Genomic DNA, 17,982 nt, shown 5'->3' with positions numbered 1-17,982 from the left:
CACCTCCTCCTGGAAGCCCTCCCTAACTACCCAGGTCAGGTCAGGTGCCTCCTCTGAGCTCCTGCAGCCCCCAAGCTCCACCCCCGCCACACACACCCCAGCGGTGCCTACCCTGGGTCATCACGGGTCTGCCTTCTCCACGGGACTGTGAGCCACAGGGAGGACAGTGACCACCATGTCGGCTCTGGCCCTGGGCAGATGTGGGGCTCATATGTGGGCTGATTTGACCAGAAGCGAGGGGAGCTCATGACAAGGTGGGGGGCACGTCTACAGTGAGAGACCTGTGCTCACTGCTACTCTGGAGGAAGGACCTAGGGTGATGGAGGAAGGAGGGGGAGGACAGAGGCCGTGGTCACCTGTGGGGGTGTCTTTGGGCCAGGGACACACACTGGGTCTGCAGGTCCAGGAAGGTGTTTGTTACTGGGGGCGGGGCCTGGATGCTGATTGGCTGAGCATCAGGGATATGCAAAACTCCTGGGACTGATGGGGAGGGGGCATTGCGGTGGGTGGGGTCAGGCGCCTGAGTTGACAGGGTGGCCATCAGGTCTGGGGACCTCCTTTTCCCAGCGCCAAGCTGCCCCCTGGTGGTCGCCGCCCTATTGTTCACACACAGGAGGACGGAGCAGGCTTGGGAGTTTATTTCCCTCCCAGCCCCAGGGTCCTTCACAGCTCGTCCCGGTGCCCTGTGATGGCAGAAGAAAGGCGTGTTAGACAGTCACACCTGGGGACAGGGCGGCCAGGGGAGGGAAGCTAGAGGGATGGGGACATGGACTCACCTGGCCTCCAGGCCTGGTGTGGGATGGTGGGTCACACAGGGCCAGCTGGCACGGTGACTTTCCCATCAGGATCTTCTGCAAAGACAGAATTGGGGGACTGTTGATTTCCTGGGACCTGGGACCCCGTTTTCCCTCCGACCTCAGAGCCCTGTGTCAGTCTCACAGTCCACTCTACTTACTCTGCAGCCCCCTGCCTGGCCTGGGGGCTGGAGGTGACATCCCACGGGGCTGAGGCCACGGTTTTCATTCTAGGCAAGGGGAGAGGGGCCTGGAGTCTGGGAACGGTGAGAGGGGCCTGGAAGGGAGAAGATGTCTCAGATGAGCCCAACAAGGCAGCTCACCCCTGTAATCTCAGCTACTCACAAAGTGGAGATCAGGAGGATTACATTTGAAGCTGAGCCCAGGCAAAAAGTTAAGTGAGACCCCATCTCAACTAACTAGCTGGGTGTGGTGGTCCTTGTCTGTCATCTTAGCTATGTGGGATTCGGAAGTAGGAGGATCACAATCCAGGCCAGTCCTGGGCGAAAACATGAGACCCTATCCAAAAAATAATTAAGGCAAAAAAGGACTGGGAGTGTAGCTCAAATGATAGAGTGCCTGCCTGGCAAGGGCAGGGCCTTGAGTTCAAACACCAGTATCGCCAAAAAGAAAGAAATCTCTTAGGTGGGGGACTGGGGCGTCATTTCGTGAGCCTGGTTGGGGGTGACACAGCGCAGGGAGAGGGAAATATGACGAAGTGTAGCTCTCAATCCATGCTATTGCACGCATTTCCCTTGCCCCTCCGCCTTGAGTAGGAAGTGGTTTTGTTTGAACACCTGTCTCCATTGCCCCTTTCCATCCCTTTGTTCGTTGGTCCCACAAATGTTTCCCAGGCATCGGTGACATGTCAGCCACTGTTCTAGACTCTGAGGACACAGCTGTGAATAAGACAGAAAAAATCTCCATTGTCATGGAGCTGATGGTCTACTGCGCAAGAGGCTTGCAGTGAGTCATCAGCTCACAAACAAGGAAGTATCTAGATGTTCCAGGTCCTTCTGAGTGATGGGGGAGAGTCAGGGTGACCAGAGAGAGGACAGCAGCTTCAGAGGCCTCTGGGAGACAGAACCATCAGGCAGGAGACTGAGTACAAAAGCAGAAGTACTATGGTGGACAGTGGCTTGGTAGCTTGTCAGAAGGACAGTGGAAAAGGTGGGAACAGTAGTGTACATCTATAATCCCAGCGCTTGAGAAGCTGAGGCAGGAGGATCACGAGTTCAAGGCAAATAATTAATGTGACTCTATCTTGAAAAAAATCCATTACAAATAAGGGCTGGTGGAGTGACCCAAGTGATAAGAGCGCCTGCCTAGCAAGTGTGAGGTCCTGAATTCAGGCCCCAATACCTCAAAAAAAAAAAAAAAAAATCACTCACTTGAGCTGGGCACAGTGATTCTTGCCAGCTACTTGGAAGGCAGAGGTAGGAGGATCTCAGTCTAAGGCCAGCCAGGCAAAGTTAGTAAGAGCCTTGCTCAAAGAACAAAATGAGTGTGGTGGTATATGCCTGTAATCCCAGCTACAAAAAGATTGTAGTCTGAGGCTGGCCTAGGCAAAAGCAAAAACTATCTAAAAACTATCTAAAACCAAAACCAAAAAAAGGGAGGGGGGCTGGGGCTGGGGGGTGGCTCAAGGGGTAGAGTACCCTGGTTCAAACCCCCAGGACTGCCAAAAAAAAAGAAAGAAAGGAAAAGGACACGTAAAGTGGCCTATGAGGACAGTCACCTTGCTGGGAAGTGGCTTGCCAGTGCTTACCAAGGGCTTGGTGTGAAAGCGTAGGGACTGCCAGGAATTTGAATCAGCCAGGCTTTGGGGAGCAGGGAGGACGCGCCAGGCGGGGGCACAGCCTGGGAGAGGTGTGCCCAGCGGCCCAAGGAGCCCAGCGCTGCCCTTCTGGCGGTGGCCCCGGTCCTCAGGGAGCCCTGAGTGCCTCCTAATGTTTCCATCTGCCTTTGGCTGCTGGGCGGATCGGATCTGATTTTAGCTCCCCTCGCTGTTCTCTCGGCCCCCCTTCCTGCTGGCTCTCATGTTTGCTGTGGTGGAAAAATGTTCCCGGCTGACTTCCTGAGCTGTTTGTTTGAAGTCGGCTCAGTATTGATTGGAGCCGGTGTGTACTCAGCCCGAGCCACTAACGCTGATCTGCCCCTCCCCATGGGATGGGGTCTCAGAAAATGCAGGGTGGACGGAAGTGGGGGGGGTCGGAGAAGGAAGCAAGGGAGGGGCTCAATTAAGAAATAAGAAGGACTGAGGTGTAGCTCGGTGGTAGAGCTCTTGCCTGGCACACACAAGGCCATGGGTTTCAGCAGCAGCACCAAAAACAAGCTGGGTATGGTCCCAGCTACTAGGAGGGCAGACATCAGAAGGACTATGGTTGGAAGTCAACCCAGGCAAACAGTCTGAAAGATTCCCCATCTCAACAAATAAGCCCAGTGTGGTGGTGGGCTCCTGCCATCCTAGCAGAGGGACTCTATGGGAAAAAATTACTAAAGAAAAAAAGGCTGGAGGAGTGGCACAAATGGTAGACCATGTACCTAGCAAGCTGGAGGCCCTGAGTTCAAACCCCAGTACCACAGAAAAGCAACCAAACAAAACCCACCAACACCAACAAAAACACCCCATAGCTTCTTTATTCTCTTTCAGGCTGTGTGGCTTTGGACAGGTGTAGATACCTCTCTGAACTTTCTTATTTCCCTCTGGAAAATGGGGAGAGGAACAGTGTCAACTTCCTAGAGCTGTTAGGAAGACTGGCTTTTGTTTATTTATGTTATTTATTTATTTATTTTTGCAGTACTGGGATTTGAACTCAGGGCCTTCACCCTGAGCCACTCCACCACCTCTTTTCTGTGAAGGGTTTTTCCAGATAGGGTCTCACAAAACTATTTGCCCTGGCTGACTTTGAACCACGATCCTCCTGATTGCTGCCTCCTGAGTAGCTAGGATTACAGGCGTGAGCCACCGGTGCCCAGCCTGGTTTTGGTTATTTATCCAAGGCCTGCTTACTGATAGCCTACTGTGTGGGCATGTGTTAGGTCCTGTTCTAGACTCTGGAGATATAACAGAGAATAAGAGGAAGTCCCGCCCATGCAGAGTTTCCATCTGCTGTTCACTCTGCCAGGAGGGGAAGGGCCTGTGAAAACATTGCAGGGGCGGACAGGTGTGGGAGTGCACTCCTGTAATCCCAGCACTCCAAAGGCTGAGGAAGGTACCAGGCCATACCAGGTACCCTGGGGCTGAGACCCTAGCCTCGCAGAACAGACTCACCACATTCAGCCTGGCTTCGCTTCTGAGTCTCTGGGAGGACAGATCTAGCCGAGGGGGGAGCGGAGGAGGCAAGGGATCCACCTGGAGGAGGCAGGAGGGAGGAGGCTGTGAGCTGCGGGTTTCCCCTCACCTCCCTGTGCTCCTGCCTGGAGGCTGTGCCAGGCACTGTTCTAGATTCCAGATACAGCGCAGTGAAAGTCCCTGCCCTCGGGTGGTGACAACCAGAGACGCCTCAGGGGAAGGAAACATCTAGCACCCAAGAATCCCGCCCCAGGGGTCCAGGCCCAGCCTCCTCCCTCAGAGCCAGGATTCTCATTCCAGCCCGTGTGGCCCTCTTACCTGCACGGGCTCCCACTCCCTGTCCTCCAGGCCACTGCTGTCCCTCGGCTCCTCTGCGTCCTGGGGCGCGGCCCGCGCCTGGTAGATGCTGACGGCCTCCCGGCCCTGGATCTCCCGGCGGCAGAAGGGGCAGGTCCTGCTGTCTGAACGCTGGGGGAGGAGGGGAGGGACAGTCACCATCTCCTTTGTCCCCACATCCCTTGGGACAACTTGGAGGACCTCCACCTCAACCCTCAACAAAGTGATGGAGGGAGGGATGATGGAGAGAGGGACCACGCATGGGAGGTGAGGGGAGAGATACAGGGGGAGGCGATGGGGGACTGGCCAGAGTCAGAGGGAGGAGGGGCCCGCGCCATGGCCTGACCTTTGCGGAGGCCTCAGAGGCTTGGACCTCCACTATGGCCTCAGGGAAGTCACTGTCATTAGCCCTGTTCTCCAGAGAAGGTCAAGGCCCAGAGACTCAAAGCTATTATCTCAGATCGCCCAGCAAGGGCGCTAGGAGGCTTTTGCACTAATTATACAACTAAGAGGGAAAATGGAAGTCCCAAGTACAGGGTGAGCTGGGGACAGATGCACAGTAATCATGCCCTTGACTGACCCCCGCTGGTCTCTACTCTTTCTGGGCCTCAGTTTCCCCACCTGCTCACTGAGGCACACGGGAGACCCTGTTAGGGCTTTTACCATAGAGAGTGGGGAGCTGGGGTGTGGGGGGAGGGCAGGGGTCAGTCCCACCTCCCAGGCTGCCAGGCAGCGACTGCAGAGCAGGTGACCGCACGGCTGGATCCGCACGTCCTTGTCGCTTTCAGCACAGATTTTACAGAGTTCAAATGTGGAGTTCATAGCCAGGTAGAGCTGCAGCTGCTCCTGACAGGTGAGATGGTGGAGGAGGTGGGGGAGGATGAGAAAAAGAGCCCTCAACCCTGCCAGAAGCCTGTCCCAAGTTCAAGGCCACCCCAGGTCTTCACTCCTAGTCATCAGACTCCTTTTCTGGGCTTGCCTATACTACATTTAGCAAACAGAAATGCAGGACGCTCTATTGGATTTGAATTTCAGATACAGAGAATAGAAGCCAGGCGCTGGTGCCTCACGCCTGTAATCCCAGCTACTCAGGAGGCAGAGATCAGGAGGATCGAGGTTGGAAGCCAGCCCAGGCAAATAGTTCATGAGACCCTATCTCGAAAAAAACCATCACAAAAAAAGGGCTGGTGGAGTGGCTCAAGGTGAAGTCCCTGAGTTCAAACCCCAGTACCACAAAAACAAACAATAATAATAATAATAGTAATAATAACGGAGAATAGAATTTGAAGCATAAATATATCCCAAATGTTGAGTGGGATATACTTATACTAAAAAAAACTTTTTCCTTGGTGGTAATCTCAGTATTTAGGCAGCTGAGGCAGGAGAACTGGGAGTTCGAGGCCAGCCTGGCCCACATAGTGAGACCCTGTCTCCAAAAAAATAAAATGAAATTTAAAAAGCTGGCACAGGATTGTCTGTGGCAAACACTCCAATGCATCTTCTGTGGGTTTTGTTTTGTCTTATGGTCTCAGGAATGCTAGGCAAGTGCTCTGCCTCTTAACCTATGCCCCCCAGCCATTTTGCTTTAATTATTTTATTCCAAATAATGTCTCATATGTTCATCCAGGGTGGCCAAGGGCCAGGATCTACCGACCTCCTTCTCCTGAGTTGCTGGGATTACAGGTGTGTAATGCCATACCCGGCCCCTGCTTTTGCTGTTCTGATACCGTCAGCAGCTTGTTTCCTGTTTTATCCCTGTGATAATCCTTGGGAAAGAAGCAAGAGGGTCTGTAGTTTCCAACTGGTGAACTGAGCCTCAGAGAGACCCAGGGACTGACCCAAGGTCACACAGCCACCAAGGTTCTACTGAAGGCCTCTGAGCCAAGGGACAGTGGGGCTGGGGTGGGAAGCAGGCTGTGGGTGCAGAACCGGGACTCACCTCCGACACGTGGATGCGTTTGTGGGGCTCTGCCTGGCACAGCTCCGTCAGATCTGGGTTGTGGCTCTTCCCATCGGGATAGAGGTAGCTGGGGAAGGGGAAAGGAGCACTGAAGGGCCAGCACCCGCCCCCCCAGACTAACAAGGACCCAGTCTCCATGGAGACCAGAGACCCCTGGGCTGAGGCTCGGCCCCAATCCACTGCTGGGCTGGGGATGTTTTCCCTCTTCCACTGGGGCCGCCCAGAGCAGATGCTCCTCTTCGGGTGCCCAGGAAGGGCTGCGTTCCCTTCACTGTCCCCAGATGTCCTCCAGCCACCGGGGACCAGCCTGGTGAGAACCAGGAAGCTGATCCAACCTCGGGCTCGGCCCCCCCGGGGATACCAGGGACAGGGTCAAAGTCAGTCACATGTTCTCGCAGTGGCCAATCTGAGAACTTTCAAATCTCAGGACTGGAAGGACCCCCCGAGGCTGTCTATACTACGTGCCTTGCAGACCAGGAGCAGAGGCTCAGAGTGGGAAACATGTATCCCCAAGGTCACACAGCAAGGCCCGGGAAGACACAGGTAAAGTCTTATGCTGAGGTCCAGGGCAGCTGAGAAGGCTCTGGCCTCTCTGCGTCTCCCACCTGGGTCATCTCTGCAGCCTTAGATCATCAACAGCAGGACCCTTGAGGCTGGTGGCTCTGCCTGGCCGGACACTTAGAACAGCAAAGGACCCCTAGCCTGTTCTCCATAGTGGCTCTCCTCTCAACTGTACCTCCACGGCCCCAGCTTCTCCTTTCATAAAAAGGATGTGATCATGCCTGGGGCAGAAGGTAAAATAAGGCTCATCAAACGTGCAAGGACTGGGCATTGTAGTGCGGGTCTGTAATCCCAGCCACTCAGGAGGCAGGAGCATCATGAGTTCTCAGTCTGGCTGGGCAAAATTAGCAAAATAAAAACAAAAAGGCGAGGGGTGTGAAGTGGTAGAGCGTTTGCCTAGCATGTGTGAAGCCCTGGGTTCACAACCTCCCAAAACAAAACATTGCACAGCGTCACCCCACACACATAAGCACGTAACATAACCACCTAAGAGAAGACTGCTCAGGTGAGAGTTTGTCTCAGAAAACCACCTGCTGTGACCCAGGTGTCTTTTTCTCTCCCTCAGGCCTTGGTTTTCCTGTCTGTAAAATGGGGAGGGGCGCTGTGTATGTGTCATAGAAAGGATGGACCAGGTCAGTGGTACTCACTCCCCTTCTTTTTTTTTGTGGTACTGGGGTTTGAACTCAGGGCCTACACCTTGAGCCACTCCACCAGCCCTTTTTTTGTGATGGTTTTTTTGAGATAGGGTCTCATGAACTGTTTGCCTGGGCTGGCTTCGAACTGAGATCCTCTTGATTTCTGCCTCCTGAGTAGCTGGGATTACAGGCGTGAGCCAATGGCTCACTTGTTTTAACTCTGACATCCTACTGACCTGAACTCAGTACTGTAAGGAGGGCACACTGAGCCTGACTGCCTGGCTTCAGATACCACCAGCTGTGTGACCTGGGCAAATGTCTCTGCCTCTCTGTGCCTGTTTCCTCGGCTGTCGAGTAGGGACAGAATAACAGTACCCGTGGTAGTCTACACAACAGGTCGTTATCCATGACCACCTCACTAACACTGATGAGGGAGTCACAAGTCTTGTGACCACTCACAGACCTGTGCAGAGAGGTGACAACTTGGAGTTGTGGCCGCGCTGGCTCTTAGATAGGGCAGAACAGGGTGACGGCACTTGCCTGCTGGCGTGGGCTGTCATCAGGGAAACAAGGTCTTTTGCAGTAAGTAGTGTCTTATTTCCTCTGTTTTTTATGCTTTTGCTGTTTTTTCCCCCTGCTTGGTGGGTTGGAATCCAGGGGCCTCCTGCAAGGTACTGGGCCACACTCCTGGCTTGCTTTTGTCTTTTTTTTTTTTTTTTTTTTTGTGGTGCTGGGGTTTGAACTCAGGATCTCAAGCTTGCTAGGCAGGCAAGTGCTCTACCGCTTGAGCCACTCTGCCAGCTTCCTCGCTTTTGTTATTTAAACGACACTAAGAAATTGGGCACTGGTGGCTCACACCTGTTATCTTAGCTACTCAGGAAGCAGAGATCAGGAAGCCAGTCCAGAGCAAATAGTTGAGAGACCCTATCTTGAAAAAACCCACCACAAAAAGGTCTGGTGGAGTGGTTCAAGGTGTAGGCCCTGAGTTCAAATCCCAGCACTGCAAAAAACAAACAAAAAAGTATCTTCCAGGCAGGCACAGCTGAGGTCAGGAGGAACATGGTCCAAGGCCAGCCTGGGGAAACACTTCAAGAGACCCCATCTCCAAAATAACCAGGGCAAAAGGGACTGGCGATGTGGCTCAAGTGGTAGAGCGTCTGCTTTGCAAGTGCAAAACCCTAAGTTCAAATCCCAGTACCTCCCAAAAAAGGGTCTTCCAACAAACACATATTTTGTGTGATGGGTTGCCAGCTATGTTGTAACTAGTAATTTTTTTTTTTTATTGCTGTTGAGGATGGAACCCCGAGTCTTACACATGCCAGACAAGCACTTTACCACAGAGCTACACCCTCAGCCACGACCAGTACATATTTTTCTGTTTTTTTTTTTAAGACAGGTTAGCCAGTGCTGGTGGCTCACACCTGTAATCCCACCTACTCAGGAGGCCAAGATCAGGAGGATCGAGGTTCAAAGCCAGCCCAGGCAAATAGTTCATAAGCCCCTATCTCAAAAAACCCATCACAAAAATAGGGCTGGTGGGGTGGACCAAGGTGCAGGCCCTGAGTTCAAGTCCCAGTACGGCAAAAAAAAAAAAAAAAAAAAAAGGTTTCACTATGTAGACTAAGTTGGCTTTGAACTTTTGATTTCCTGCTGGGATTACAGGTATGGGCCACCACATCTGGCTCATGACCAATAAATTTTAAAATAGAAAAAAAGAGATAAAAACCCAAATTAAATGAAATAAAAAAGCAACAGCAAAAAGTTGTGACTGGAGTTCTTCAGGAAGCTAACGCTGTATTTCCCCTAGGAATAATGGTTATTATTTGATAATTCATGGTCTTCGTGACTTTATAGAGCAGAACTGTGGTGGATTTTGAGAATTGACAGCATATCTGTCTGTCTATCTATCATCCATCTATCCATCCATCTACCTACCTAATTACCTATCTCATAGACCAGCCACAGGGCTCAGTGGCACAGTGCCTGCTTAGCACTGCGAAGCCCTGGGTTCTGTTCCTATCAGGGCAAAACCAAGAAAGCTCTGGTTCAGGGGAAATTTGGGAATCTCCCCTGTCCTTCCCTTCCATCCACCCAAAGCACCTTCCCAAGCAAAGAAGGGGGCCCCCAGCGGCCAAGGTTACAGGTGGAAAACCTCCAATCTGGCTGTTTGCCCAGTCCTCCTTCTGCCCTCCCAGTCCAGAGTCTGGCGGGAGACGATGACACCAGTTTCAAAGGCAAGTTCAAGGAATGGAGCCCCTGGGCTATTGGCAAAGGAGCTGAGTGAGCTAAGAGGGGACCCTTGGCTGCCACCTGCTGGCCAACCCCAGGATTGCAGCTGGGCTAGGACTGCATTTGCAGGGCCCCCCATCAGCCCCAGGCTGGAGACTCACATGCCATCCTTCTGCCCCTTCAGAAGCACTTGGAACAGGGGTCTGCTGAGAGGGATGGTTTGTAGAATGCTGCCATCCGAGCTCACGTACCCAATGGCCCATTGTCCCAGGCGAGTGCAGCTGGGCCGGAAGATGTAGCTGCAGGGACAGTGGGGTGGGATGGAGAGAGGGGTGGTCCCCACGTCCCTTCTGGGAAATCCCACTGTCACTAAACACTCTCCACCAAAGCTGGAGACAGCTCCTCCCCCCGTTGACTTCATATTACCCCCTTTTGCTTAGTTCCTTTAAACTCCTGTATGGGCCCCCCGTCTCGCACCCTAACTTCCTCAGACTCTCCTCGCTTAGAGAAGAGTCTTACTTATCTGTCATGAAACCAACCCACAGGCTTCCCAAAAAAATATGCTGATCAAACTCCTCTTCGACCTGTCCTTATAAAATACTCGCTCTACAACACGGAGATTGGGGTCTAGGTTCTTTTCTTTTCTTTCGGTACTGGGGCTTGAACTCAGGACCTACACCCTGAGTCCCTCCACCAGCCTTTTTCTGTGATTTTTAAATTCTTTTTGAGATAGAGTTTCATGAACTGTTTGCCCAGGCTGGCTTCGAGCTGCGATCCTCCTGATCTCTGCCTCCCGAGTAGCTGGGATTACGGACGTGAGCACCCATGCCCGGCTCTGGCCTGAAGAACTCTTGATCCCCTAACTGCCTTGCTTTCCATGCTAACTCCCTTTCAGGACCTTTGGCTGTCTTCTCATTTTTTGGACCCTCCATTGTCAGTTTCTTAATCACTGTCTCCAAAACCAGATGATCCAATTAATAAAAAGTGTAAAAGCAACCTGGCCTTTTAAATGTCCAATTCCAGTCCTTACCCAAGGAAGACTCCCTAATACCTTGGGGACAACTCTAAGACCCTACTCAGCAGGAAAGAATTGACAGAAGACCGATCTTCCTCCTTCAAACACCCTAGAAGAGGGATCCCAAAGACATAGCCCCCCTGAGTCCAAGGGGGAAATATAAAGCTCAACTCAAATTAGCCTAACCTACTCCATTTTGCACAGGACTCCACCTTGTCTGGCAGGAAGGCTATTTTACTGTGCTTCTGCAGAAACTTTTTCTGAACTCCAGGGGACCCACTTGCGTTCTTGTTGACAACACATTTGACCCCATGATGTCATAGAAAAGATTACACAAGCCGGCCCACAACCACCCTAGCAAAGCACTGAGAAAGTGATGGTCCCAGTCACTTCCTAGAACAGTTAGCTGAACCAAAAAACCAAAATGTCAACAGCGTATTGCTTCTACATCTCAAATGCTTATAAAACCTCAGCCCTAGCCTCATGCTGGGATACCTCTTAGTATCAGCCTCTTTCCTCCCTTGGGAAGGAAATGAAACCTTGCTTCTGCTTCAGTTCTTGTTTTTCTGTGACATCTTTCACACCACTGCTCACTGGCTCCGTGAACTGGGACCTAACACCAGGTACCCCATTTCTACAGAACTCGTTAAGTCACCTCTTATTCTTGTCATGCAGCAAGACCATGTCTGAGAAAGAAGCTAACATACAAGAATGCAGAGATAGGGTATAAACAGAAACTGAGTCCTGACGATTGGTCTGGAGCACCTGGATCCATCTGTGCCTGAAACCCACACTCTGGTCTCTTAATTATAGGAAAGAGTGGGATGGCCCAGGAGTTCTCAGGAGCACAGGCTAGTGGTAGAAGCACTTGCCATCCAATGTTGGAGTTCTTTTTCTTTCTCTTTTTTATGGCACTAGAGTTCGAACTCAGGGCCTTATGCTTGTTAGACAGGTGCTCTACCACTTGAGCCACTCCACCAACCCTTTTTTTGTGATGGGTTTTTTCAAGATAGGGTCTCCTGAACTATTTGCCTGGCTGGCCTTGAATTTCAATCCTCCTGATCTCTGCCTCCCGAGTAGGTAGGATTACAGGTGTGAGCCACCAGTGCCTGGCCCCTTCTGGCTGCCTGAGTTCCCAGGAGCTTTGGCTCTTATTCTCTGATGATGCTGCATTTCCACCACACACCAGCCAGGACCAGACCCCCGGTCCCCTCAGCCTCACCTGCTGAGGCCGGGATGGCTTACCTGCCTGGCTTGTCTCTGCAGGCCTGCAAGCGTGCTTGAACCTCCTCGTATGTGAGGAAGGCCATGTAGCCTGGGTGGGTGACAGCCAGGAGCTGCCAGTTCCTGAGCAGCGTTGGCCAGGGCTGGGGGAGCAGGGCTCGGTCACTGAGGAACCAAGGAAGTAGCCCAGGTCCCTAGCATCTCCAAGGTCCAGGTTCCAGTTACGCTGCCCACACCCATGGGTCATCAGGGGTCCAGGCTCAGCCTTCCCCAGACCCAGGGGTCCAGCCCCAGCCTCCTCCCCCAGACCCAGGGGTCCAGGCCCAGCCTCCTCCCTCAGACCCAGGGGTCCAGGCCCCAGCCTCCTCCCTCAGACCCAGGGGTCCAGGCCCCAGCCTCCTCCCTCAGACCCAGGGGTCCAGGCCCCAGCCTCCTCCCCCCAGACCCAGGGGTCCAGGCCCCAGCCTCCTCCCTCAGACCCAGGGATCCAGAACCCCGGCCTCCTCCCTCAGACCCAGGAGTCCAGGCCCCAGCCTCCTCCAGACCCAGGGGTCCAGCCCCCAGCCTCCTCCCCCAGACCCAGGGGTCCAGGCCCCAGCCTCCTCCCTAGTGGCAGAAGCCAGGCGCCCCTGACCTCGAAGAGCCTGGTGAAGATGTCAAACTCAAAGATGGACACGTGGCGGCTGCAGGTGAGATCCATGGTGGAGCACAAGGCCTGGGCAGCAGGTCCTGGTTCCACAGGGTGGCAGGAGCACAGGATAGACTGGAACTCGGCCCAGGGCAGCACACACCTGGGTGGAGGCAGGGAGGCTCTGTAGCAGGAGGCGTGTTCTGGTCTGTGTCCCTGGGCAGGACAGGGCAGGGCAGGGCAGGGCTTGGAGCAGTGACAGAGGCCCCGGGCCCCGGGCGGTGCTCACTCACCTGGCTCCACAGTGCTCCCTCCAGAAGCTGTGGGCTGGCGCCTTGGCAAGCTGGTACAGGTGGCCATTGTACTTTCCCCCAGGGAAGAGCGCGCCCAGCTCTGCGTGCATGTGGCTGAAGATGAGGGCCAGCTTGGCCAGCTGCCGCCTGCAGGGATGAGCTCTGAGGGCCAGGCCATACCTTGGGGCTCCCACTGACACCCCCGGGGGATCCCCACAGGGACAAGTCCCCAGTCTAGTGTATCAACACATGGTAAGAGTCTATGTGTTGGACTGGGTATGGTGGGGTATGCTTGTAATCCCAGCACAAGGGAGGCTGAAATAGGAGGAGATGGAGTTCAAGGCCAGCCCGGGCTACAGAGGAGACCCTGTCTCACAAAAAAGAGGCCACGCTAAGATTGTCTCAATCCTGAGATCCTGAGTCTCCCCCCACACACTCTGGGCCTCAGTTTCTCATCTGTGAAAGAAGTATAGGAGTTGTTCAATGTTCAAGCCAGCCTTTGGCCCTGTCTCTGCTGAAGCCCAACCAGTAATCAGCTCAGAGCTGTGTTTTTGTTACTGTTATTTTAGTTTTTTTTTTTTTTTTTTGCAGTACTGGGGCTTGAACTCAGGGCCTACACCTCAAGCCCTTTTTTTGTGAAGGGTTTTTTGAGATAGGGTCTCACGGAACTATTTGCTCTGACTGGCTTCAAACCACGATCCTCCTGATCTCTGCCTCCTGAGTAGCTGGGATTACAGATGTGAGTCACTGGTGCCTGGCTACTTTTTTTTCTTTTTCAGAGGTCTTAGATTCTTCAGCCGTGAAGCGGGAAGAAACACTGGTTAAACAGTGCTGCCTGGCGTGGGAGCCCTGAGGACTGAGTACATGCAGTGCCCTGGGTGTGGCTCAGTGGTGAGCGCTCACCCAGCATGGGGGGCTGGCTTCTGTCCCCAGCACAGCCAACAAAACAAAACGAAACAAAGCAAAGCAAAGCAAAGCAAAATAAAACAAAACAAAATGGGCTGGCGGAGTGGCTCAAGTGGCAGAGCACCTGCCTAACAAGCTGTGAGGCCTTGAGTTCAAACCCCAGTACTGCAAAAAAAAAAAAAAATGATATGCCTACATATCATTGGAACTTAGTGTGTGTTAATTTTATTACTGTTCTTTTGTTACTTGAATAGTTTCCTTGGCTGGCCAGGTTTGACATTTCTCTGTTTTGGGTGGCACTGGGGTTTTAATTTAGGGCCTTAAACTTGCCATGTGATCCACACCCCAGCCCATTTTTGCCCAGGCCCAACCTAGGCCTGATCCTCTTATTTATAATTCCTGTGTAGCTGGGATCACAAGAGTGAACTACTATGCCCAGCCATTGATTGAGATGGGGTCTTGCTAACTTTTTGCCCAGGTTGGCCAACACCTCTAGCTGGTTCCTAACACTTTCTAAGCAACCTTCCTTCCCAGATCCTAGAGCTGTGTGGTCCAGTCTGATAGCCACTGTCCACTATGGCTGGTGCAGACTAAGAGGTGCTTTAAATGTAAAATACACATCAGGTTTCAAAAACTTAGCACAAAAGAGAGAAATTTAAAAAGAAAGTGAAGGGTTGGGTGTGTGACTCAGAGATAAGAGTACCTGTCTGGCAAGCCGAAAGGCCCTGAGTCCAAACCTTAGAACCGTAATCAAAACACACACACACACGGAAGAAAAAGGAAAATTTCCTATTAAGTACAAGTTGAAATTATATTTTTGGCTATAGTAAGTTCAAGAAAATGTCATCAAAACTCATTTCAAAGCTGTGTGGGGTGGTGGTTCACACCTGTAATCTCAGCTACTCAGGAGGCTAAGTGAGGATGGCCACAAGTTCAAGGGTAGCCTGAGCAACTTAGTGAGATCTAGTCTCAAAAAGAAAATGAAAAAGGGTTTGGATAAGTGGAATAGTACGTTGCTTGCATAGTGTGCACACAGCTGTGCACAGGTCCAATCCCAGTACTGAAAACCCAAAATGAAGAACCCATTTGACTTGTTTTTAAAAGATCTTTTTGTGGTTGGGTGTGGTGGTCCACGCCTGTAATCCCCACACTGGGGAGGTGGAGGCAGGTTGATGGTGAGTTTGAGGCCATCCTGTGCTACATAGCGCTGGTCTGGAACCATCTTCAAGTAGTTACGAGGATACCTAGGACTCTAAGGGCACCCTTCCAATACTCGCTAAACCCCTAAATCTTCTAGTTTCTAACTCCGAGGAGGAGCGGGTTCTCAGTGGAGTTACACCACCTTCCTAAGGAACTTTCATTGAAATTTGCGAAAATCCAGGTGATCAATGTCTGATTCTGCTTCATGGTGGTTCTACCCAAAGGTGCCGGTGTGTGGCATTGTACCTTCCAGAATAATTGTGGTTTGATGATATACACCAAAAAGAACACCCTTTGACCACTGGCTTGTGGTCTGGGCATTACAGCGATATATATATATATATTTATATGGGCTTGAACCCAGGGCCTCACATTTGCTGGGCAGGCTCTCTACCACTTGAGCCACTCCACCAGTCCTGTTTTTGTGATGGATGTTTTTGAGATAAGGTTTTGTGAATTATCTGCCCAGGGCTGGCTTTGAACTGTGATCGCTGCCTCCTGAGTAGCTAGGATGACAGATGTGAGACACCAGCGCCTGGATCATGATGGTAAAATTTAAACCTATGAGCAGGCAGGGGTGGAATGTGCATATTTCATTCGTTTCAGGATGACTTAAGGAGATAAGAAAGGCCAAAGGACGGGGCAGGGAAGCTGACAGAGTTGGGTCTGTAGGTTTAATGTCTGGCGGTGCTGGGGTTGTGCCCCAATGTCAGCAGCCTGTCCCCAGCGTTCAGACCAGCAGAATGGGCAGGGGATCCGGCACTGCAGGTGTCTCCATCCTGCCTCCCAGCAGGAAGCACAGGGATCCCTACAGTCACAGGGTGCTGCAGCCCAGGCCTCTGGGACAGAGGGCGCTGGGACCCCAGCAACGAGGTGACCCAGGAAAGGGGAAACGGGGGCGTGGCGAGTGTGTGTGGGTGCCCGAGGGAGGAAAATCTAGGTGGCTGGGCTTTTGTGGGTCTGAGGGAGGAGGCTGGGGTCTGAGGGTCTGAGGGGGGACGCTGGAGGCTGAGCTCTGAGGGGGGAGGCTGAGATCTGGGGTCTGAGGGAGGAGGCTGGGGTCTGAGGGGGGAGGCTGGAGGCTGAGCTCTGAGGGGGGAGGCTGAGATCTGGGGTCTGAGGGAGGAGGCTGGGGTCTGAGGTCTGAGGAGGGAGGCTGAGATCTGGGGTCTGAGGGGAGAGGCTGGGGTCTGAGGGGGGAGGCTGGGGTCTGAGGTCTGAGGGGGGAGGCTGAGATCTGGGGTCTGAGGGGGGAGGCTGGGGTCTGAAGCGTCTGAGACCCTCCCTGTGAGGACCCTTTCCTGGGGCGGGGACACTGCTCACCTGAGCCTCGATCCCTCCCGGAAGAGCTCATCGTTGGCCTCCCTCTGGCCCCGGGCGGGCAGCAGCGCGGCCACCTGCTTGCCTTTGGCCTCCAGGTTGGCCAGGTAGATGGCGAGAAAGTCCCCGGCGCCCCCGGGACCCTGGGCGCCGCGTCCGTCCGCTCCGCGCCGGGCTTTGGCCACGTCTCGCAGGAGCTGCGCGGTGCGGGGCAGCAGGTCCCGCAGCGAGAGGGGCCCCTGGGCCAGCCGGGGGTCCCCGCATTGCTCTTCCAGGCGCTGCAGCTGCCGGACCGCCCGGCCGAGCGCGCGCGGCTCCCGCCACTGCCACCCCCGCGGGGCCGGCGCGGCAGCCATGGGGCCCTCGGAGTCCGGGACCGGGCGCGGCGGGGACAGGCGCGGCGCGCGGGCGGGGCGGGACGCGGTGGAGGCAGGGGCGGGGGACCGCAGGTACTTGCGTCCTCCAAGGGGCGGGGCTGGGGGACGTGCGGTGGCTCCTGGGTCCCCAGAGGTGGGGGTGAAGTCTGACTTCCATGAGGGACAGGTTGAGTGGCCGCAGTGGGGGCGATGGGACTCGAGTGGGTGGGAACTGCAGAGAGGAGGCTCAGTCCCTCCTCCACAGCGGGGGAGGGGGCTTCAGGGAGACCCCGGACTTTCGTGGGGTGCTAGAGGGCGAGGGCCGGGCGCATAGCTCTCCACACCCTACAGGGAGTGGGGCTTTGATGGGAAACAGGGCTGACCCTCCTAAAACATCAGGGAGCACTAACTCTCTGTCCCCCTGAAGTGGGCACAGAAGGACCAGAGCCCTGGGTCCCCAGGATTGGGGACCTGTGGGAAATTAGGATTTTATTTTTTATTTTTTTTTGCTGGATGGAATTTGAACTCAGAGCCTCGCCCTTTCTAGGAAGGCGCTCTACCACTGAGCCACGCCCGCAATCTTTTATGCTTTAGCTAGTGTTCAGATGGGGTCTCGGGATTTTGCGCCTGGCTGGCCTGGACCCATCCTCCTACCTCTGTCCCCACCACCCCTATGCACCACCATTCCGGGAGTTTGGCTACCCAGATTTCCAAAGTCTGCAGATCCCTGGGTCCGGGAGGGGCGAGGCGGAAGTGCGGCTGGAGAATGCACCGGGCGGGGCGGGGCTTTCACCCCAACCTGCAGAACCTGCAGCATCAACCCAGCCGGCGTTGCGCACCCTTCCGCCGCTGGAGGGCGCTGTGTGGACCAGAGGGGGCCACGCCCCCAGACATCCAGGCCACGCCCCTCCCAGCCACGCCCCCGAAACTCACCTATTTCTTACTGGCAAACACGCATGAGAGAGCTTCCAAGTAGAGAACGTTAGCTTGTTTTCCAGTTTACACTCGCAGCACTTGAAGCGAGTAACAGCCTTTGTCAGTCATAGTCATGATCCAGTCCCTATGATCCAGTCCCTGTGTGTCAGACTCTATAAAACATTTGCATACTGATTTTTTTTTTATTTTGTAGCGGTACTGGGGTTTGAACTCAGGACCTCACGTGTGTGAAGCAAGTGCTCTATGTCTTGAGCCACATGTCACACTAAGCACGCCTGTAATCCTAGCTACTTG

The 17,982-nt window shown here is 53.7% G+C and overlaps 1 protein-coding gene across 1 annotated transcript; it reads right to left on the bottom strand.

Moving 5' to 3' along the window:
• Positions 1-616: 616 nt before the first annotated feature.
• Cblc (Cbl proto-oncogene C) lies at positions 617-16,766 on the bottom strand. Its single transcript, XM_020172918.2, has 12 exons — positions 16,400-16,766; positions 12,971-13,117; positions 12,684-12,840; positions 12,071-12,192; positions 9,972-10,109; positions 6,365-6,452; positions 5,140-5,271; positions 4,408-4,557; positions 4,069-4,149; positions 956-1,071; positions 777-851; positions 617-683 (listed from the first exon to the last, which is right to left on the bottom strand). Exons 1-11 carry the CDS (start codon positions 16,750-16,752, stop codon positions 842-844), a joined length of 1,494 nt encoding a protein of 497 aa, XP_020028507.2. The 5' UTR covers positions 16,753-16,766; the 3' UTR covers positions 617-683; positions 777-841.
• Between the last annotated feature and the right edge of the window lie 1,216 nt (positions 16,767-17,982).

The sequence above is a fragment of the Castor canadensis genome, chromosome 16 (genome assembly GCF_047511655.1).
Source record: "Castor canadensis chromosome 16, mCasCan1.hap1v2, whole genome shotgun sequence".
In the NCBI taxonomy this organism is placed as follows: domain Eukaryota; kingdom Metazoa; phylum Chordata; class Mammalia; order Rodentia; family Castoridae; genus Castor; species Castor canadensis.
This window is presented reverse-complemented; position numbering and strand designations above follow the sequence as displayed.

Excerpts from the sequence above, each read along its gene's own strand:
- Cblc (XM_020172918.2), bottom strand. The coding sequence starts at position 16,752 with ATGGCTGCCGCGCCGGCCCCGCGGGGGTGGCAGTGGCGGGAGCCGCGC. Across the intron at positions 12,841-12,970 it reads AGGGAGCACTGTGGAGCCAG|GTGTGTGCTGCCCTGGGCCG; the intron begins GTGAGTGAGCAC and ends GCCTCCACCCAG. Across the intron at positions 6,453-9,971 it reads AAGGGGCAGAAGGATGGCAT|CTACCTCTATCCCGATGGGA; the intron begins GTGAGTCTCCAG and ends CCCCTTCCCCAG.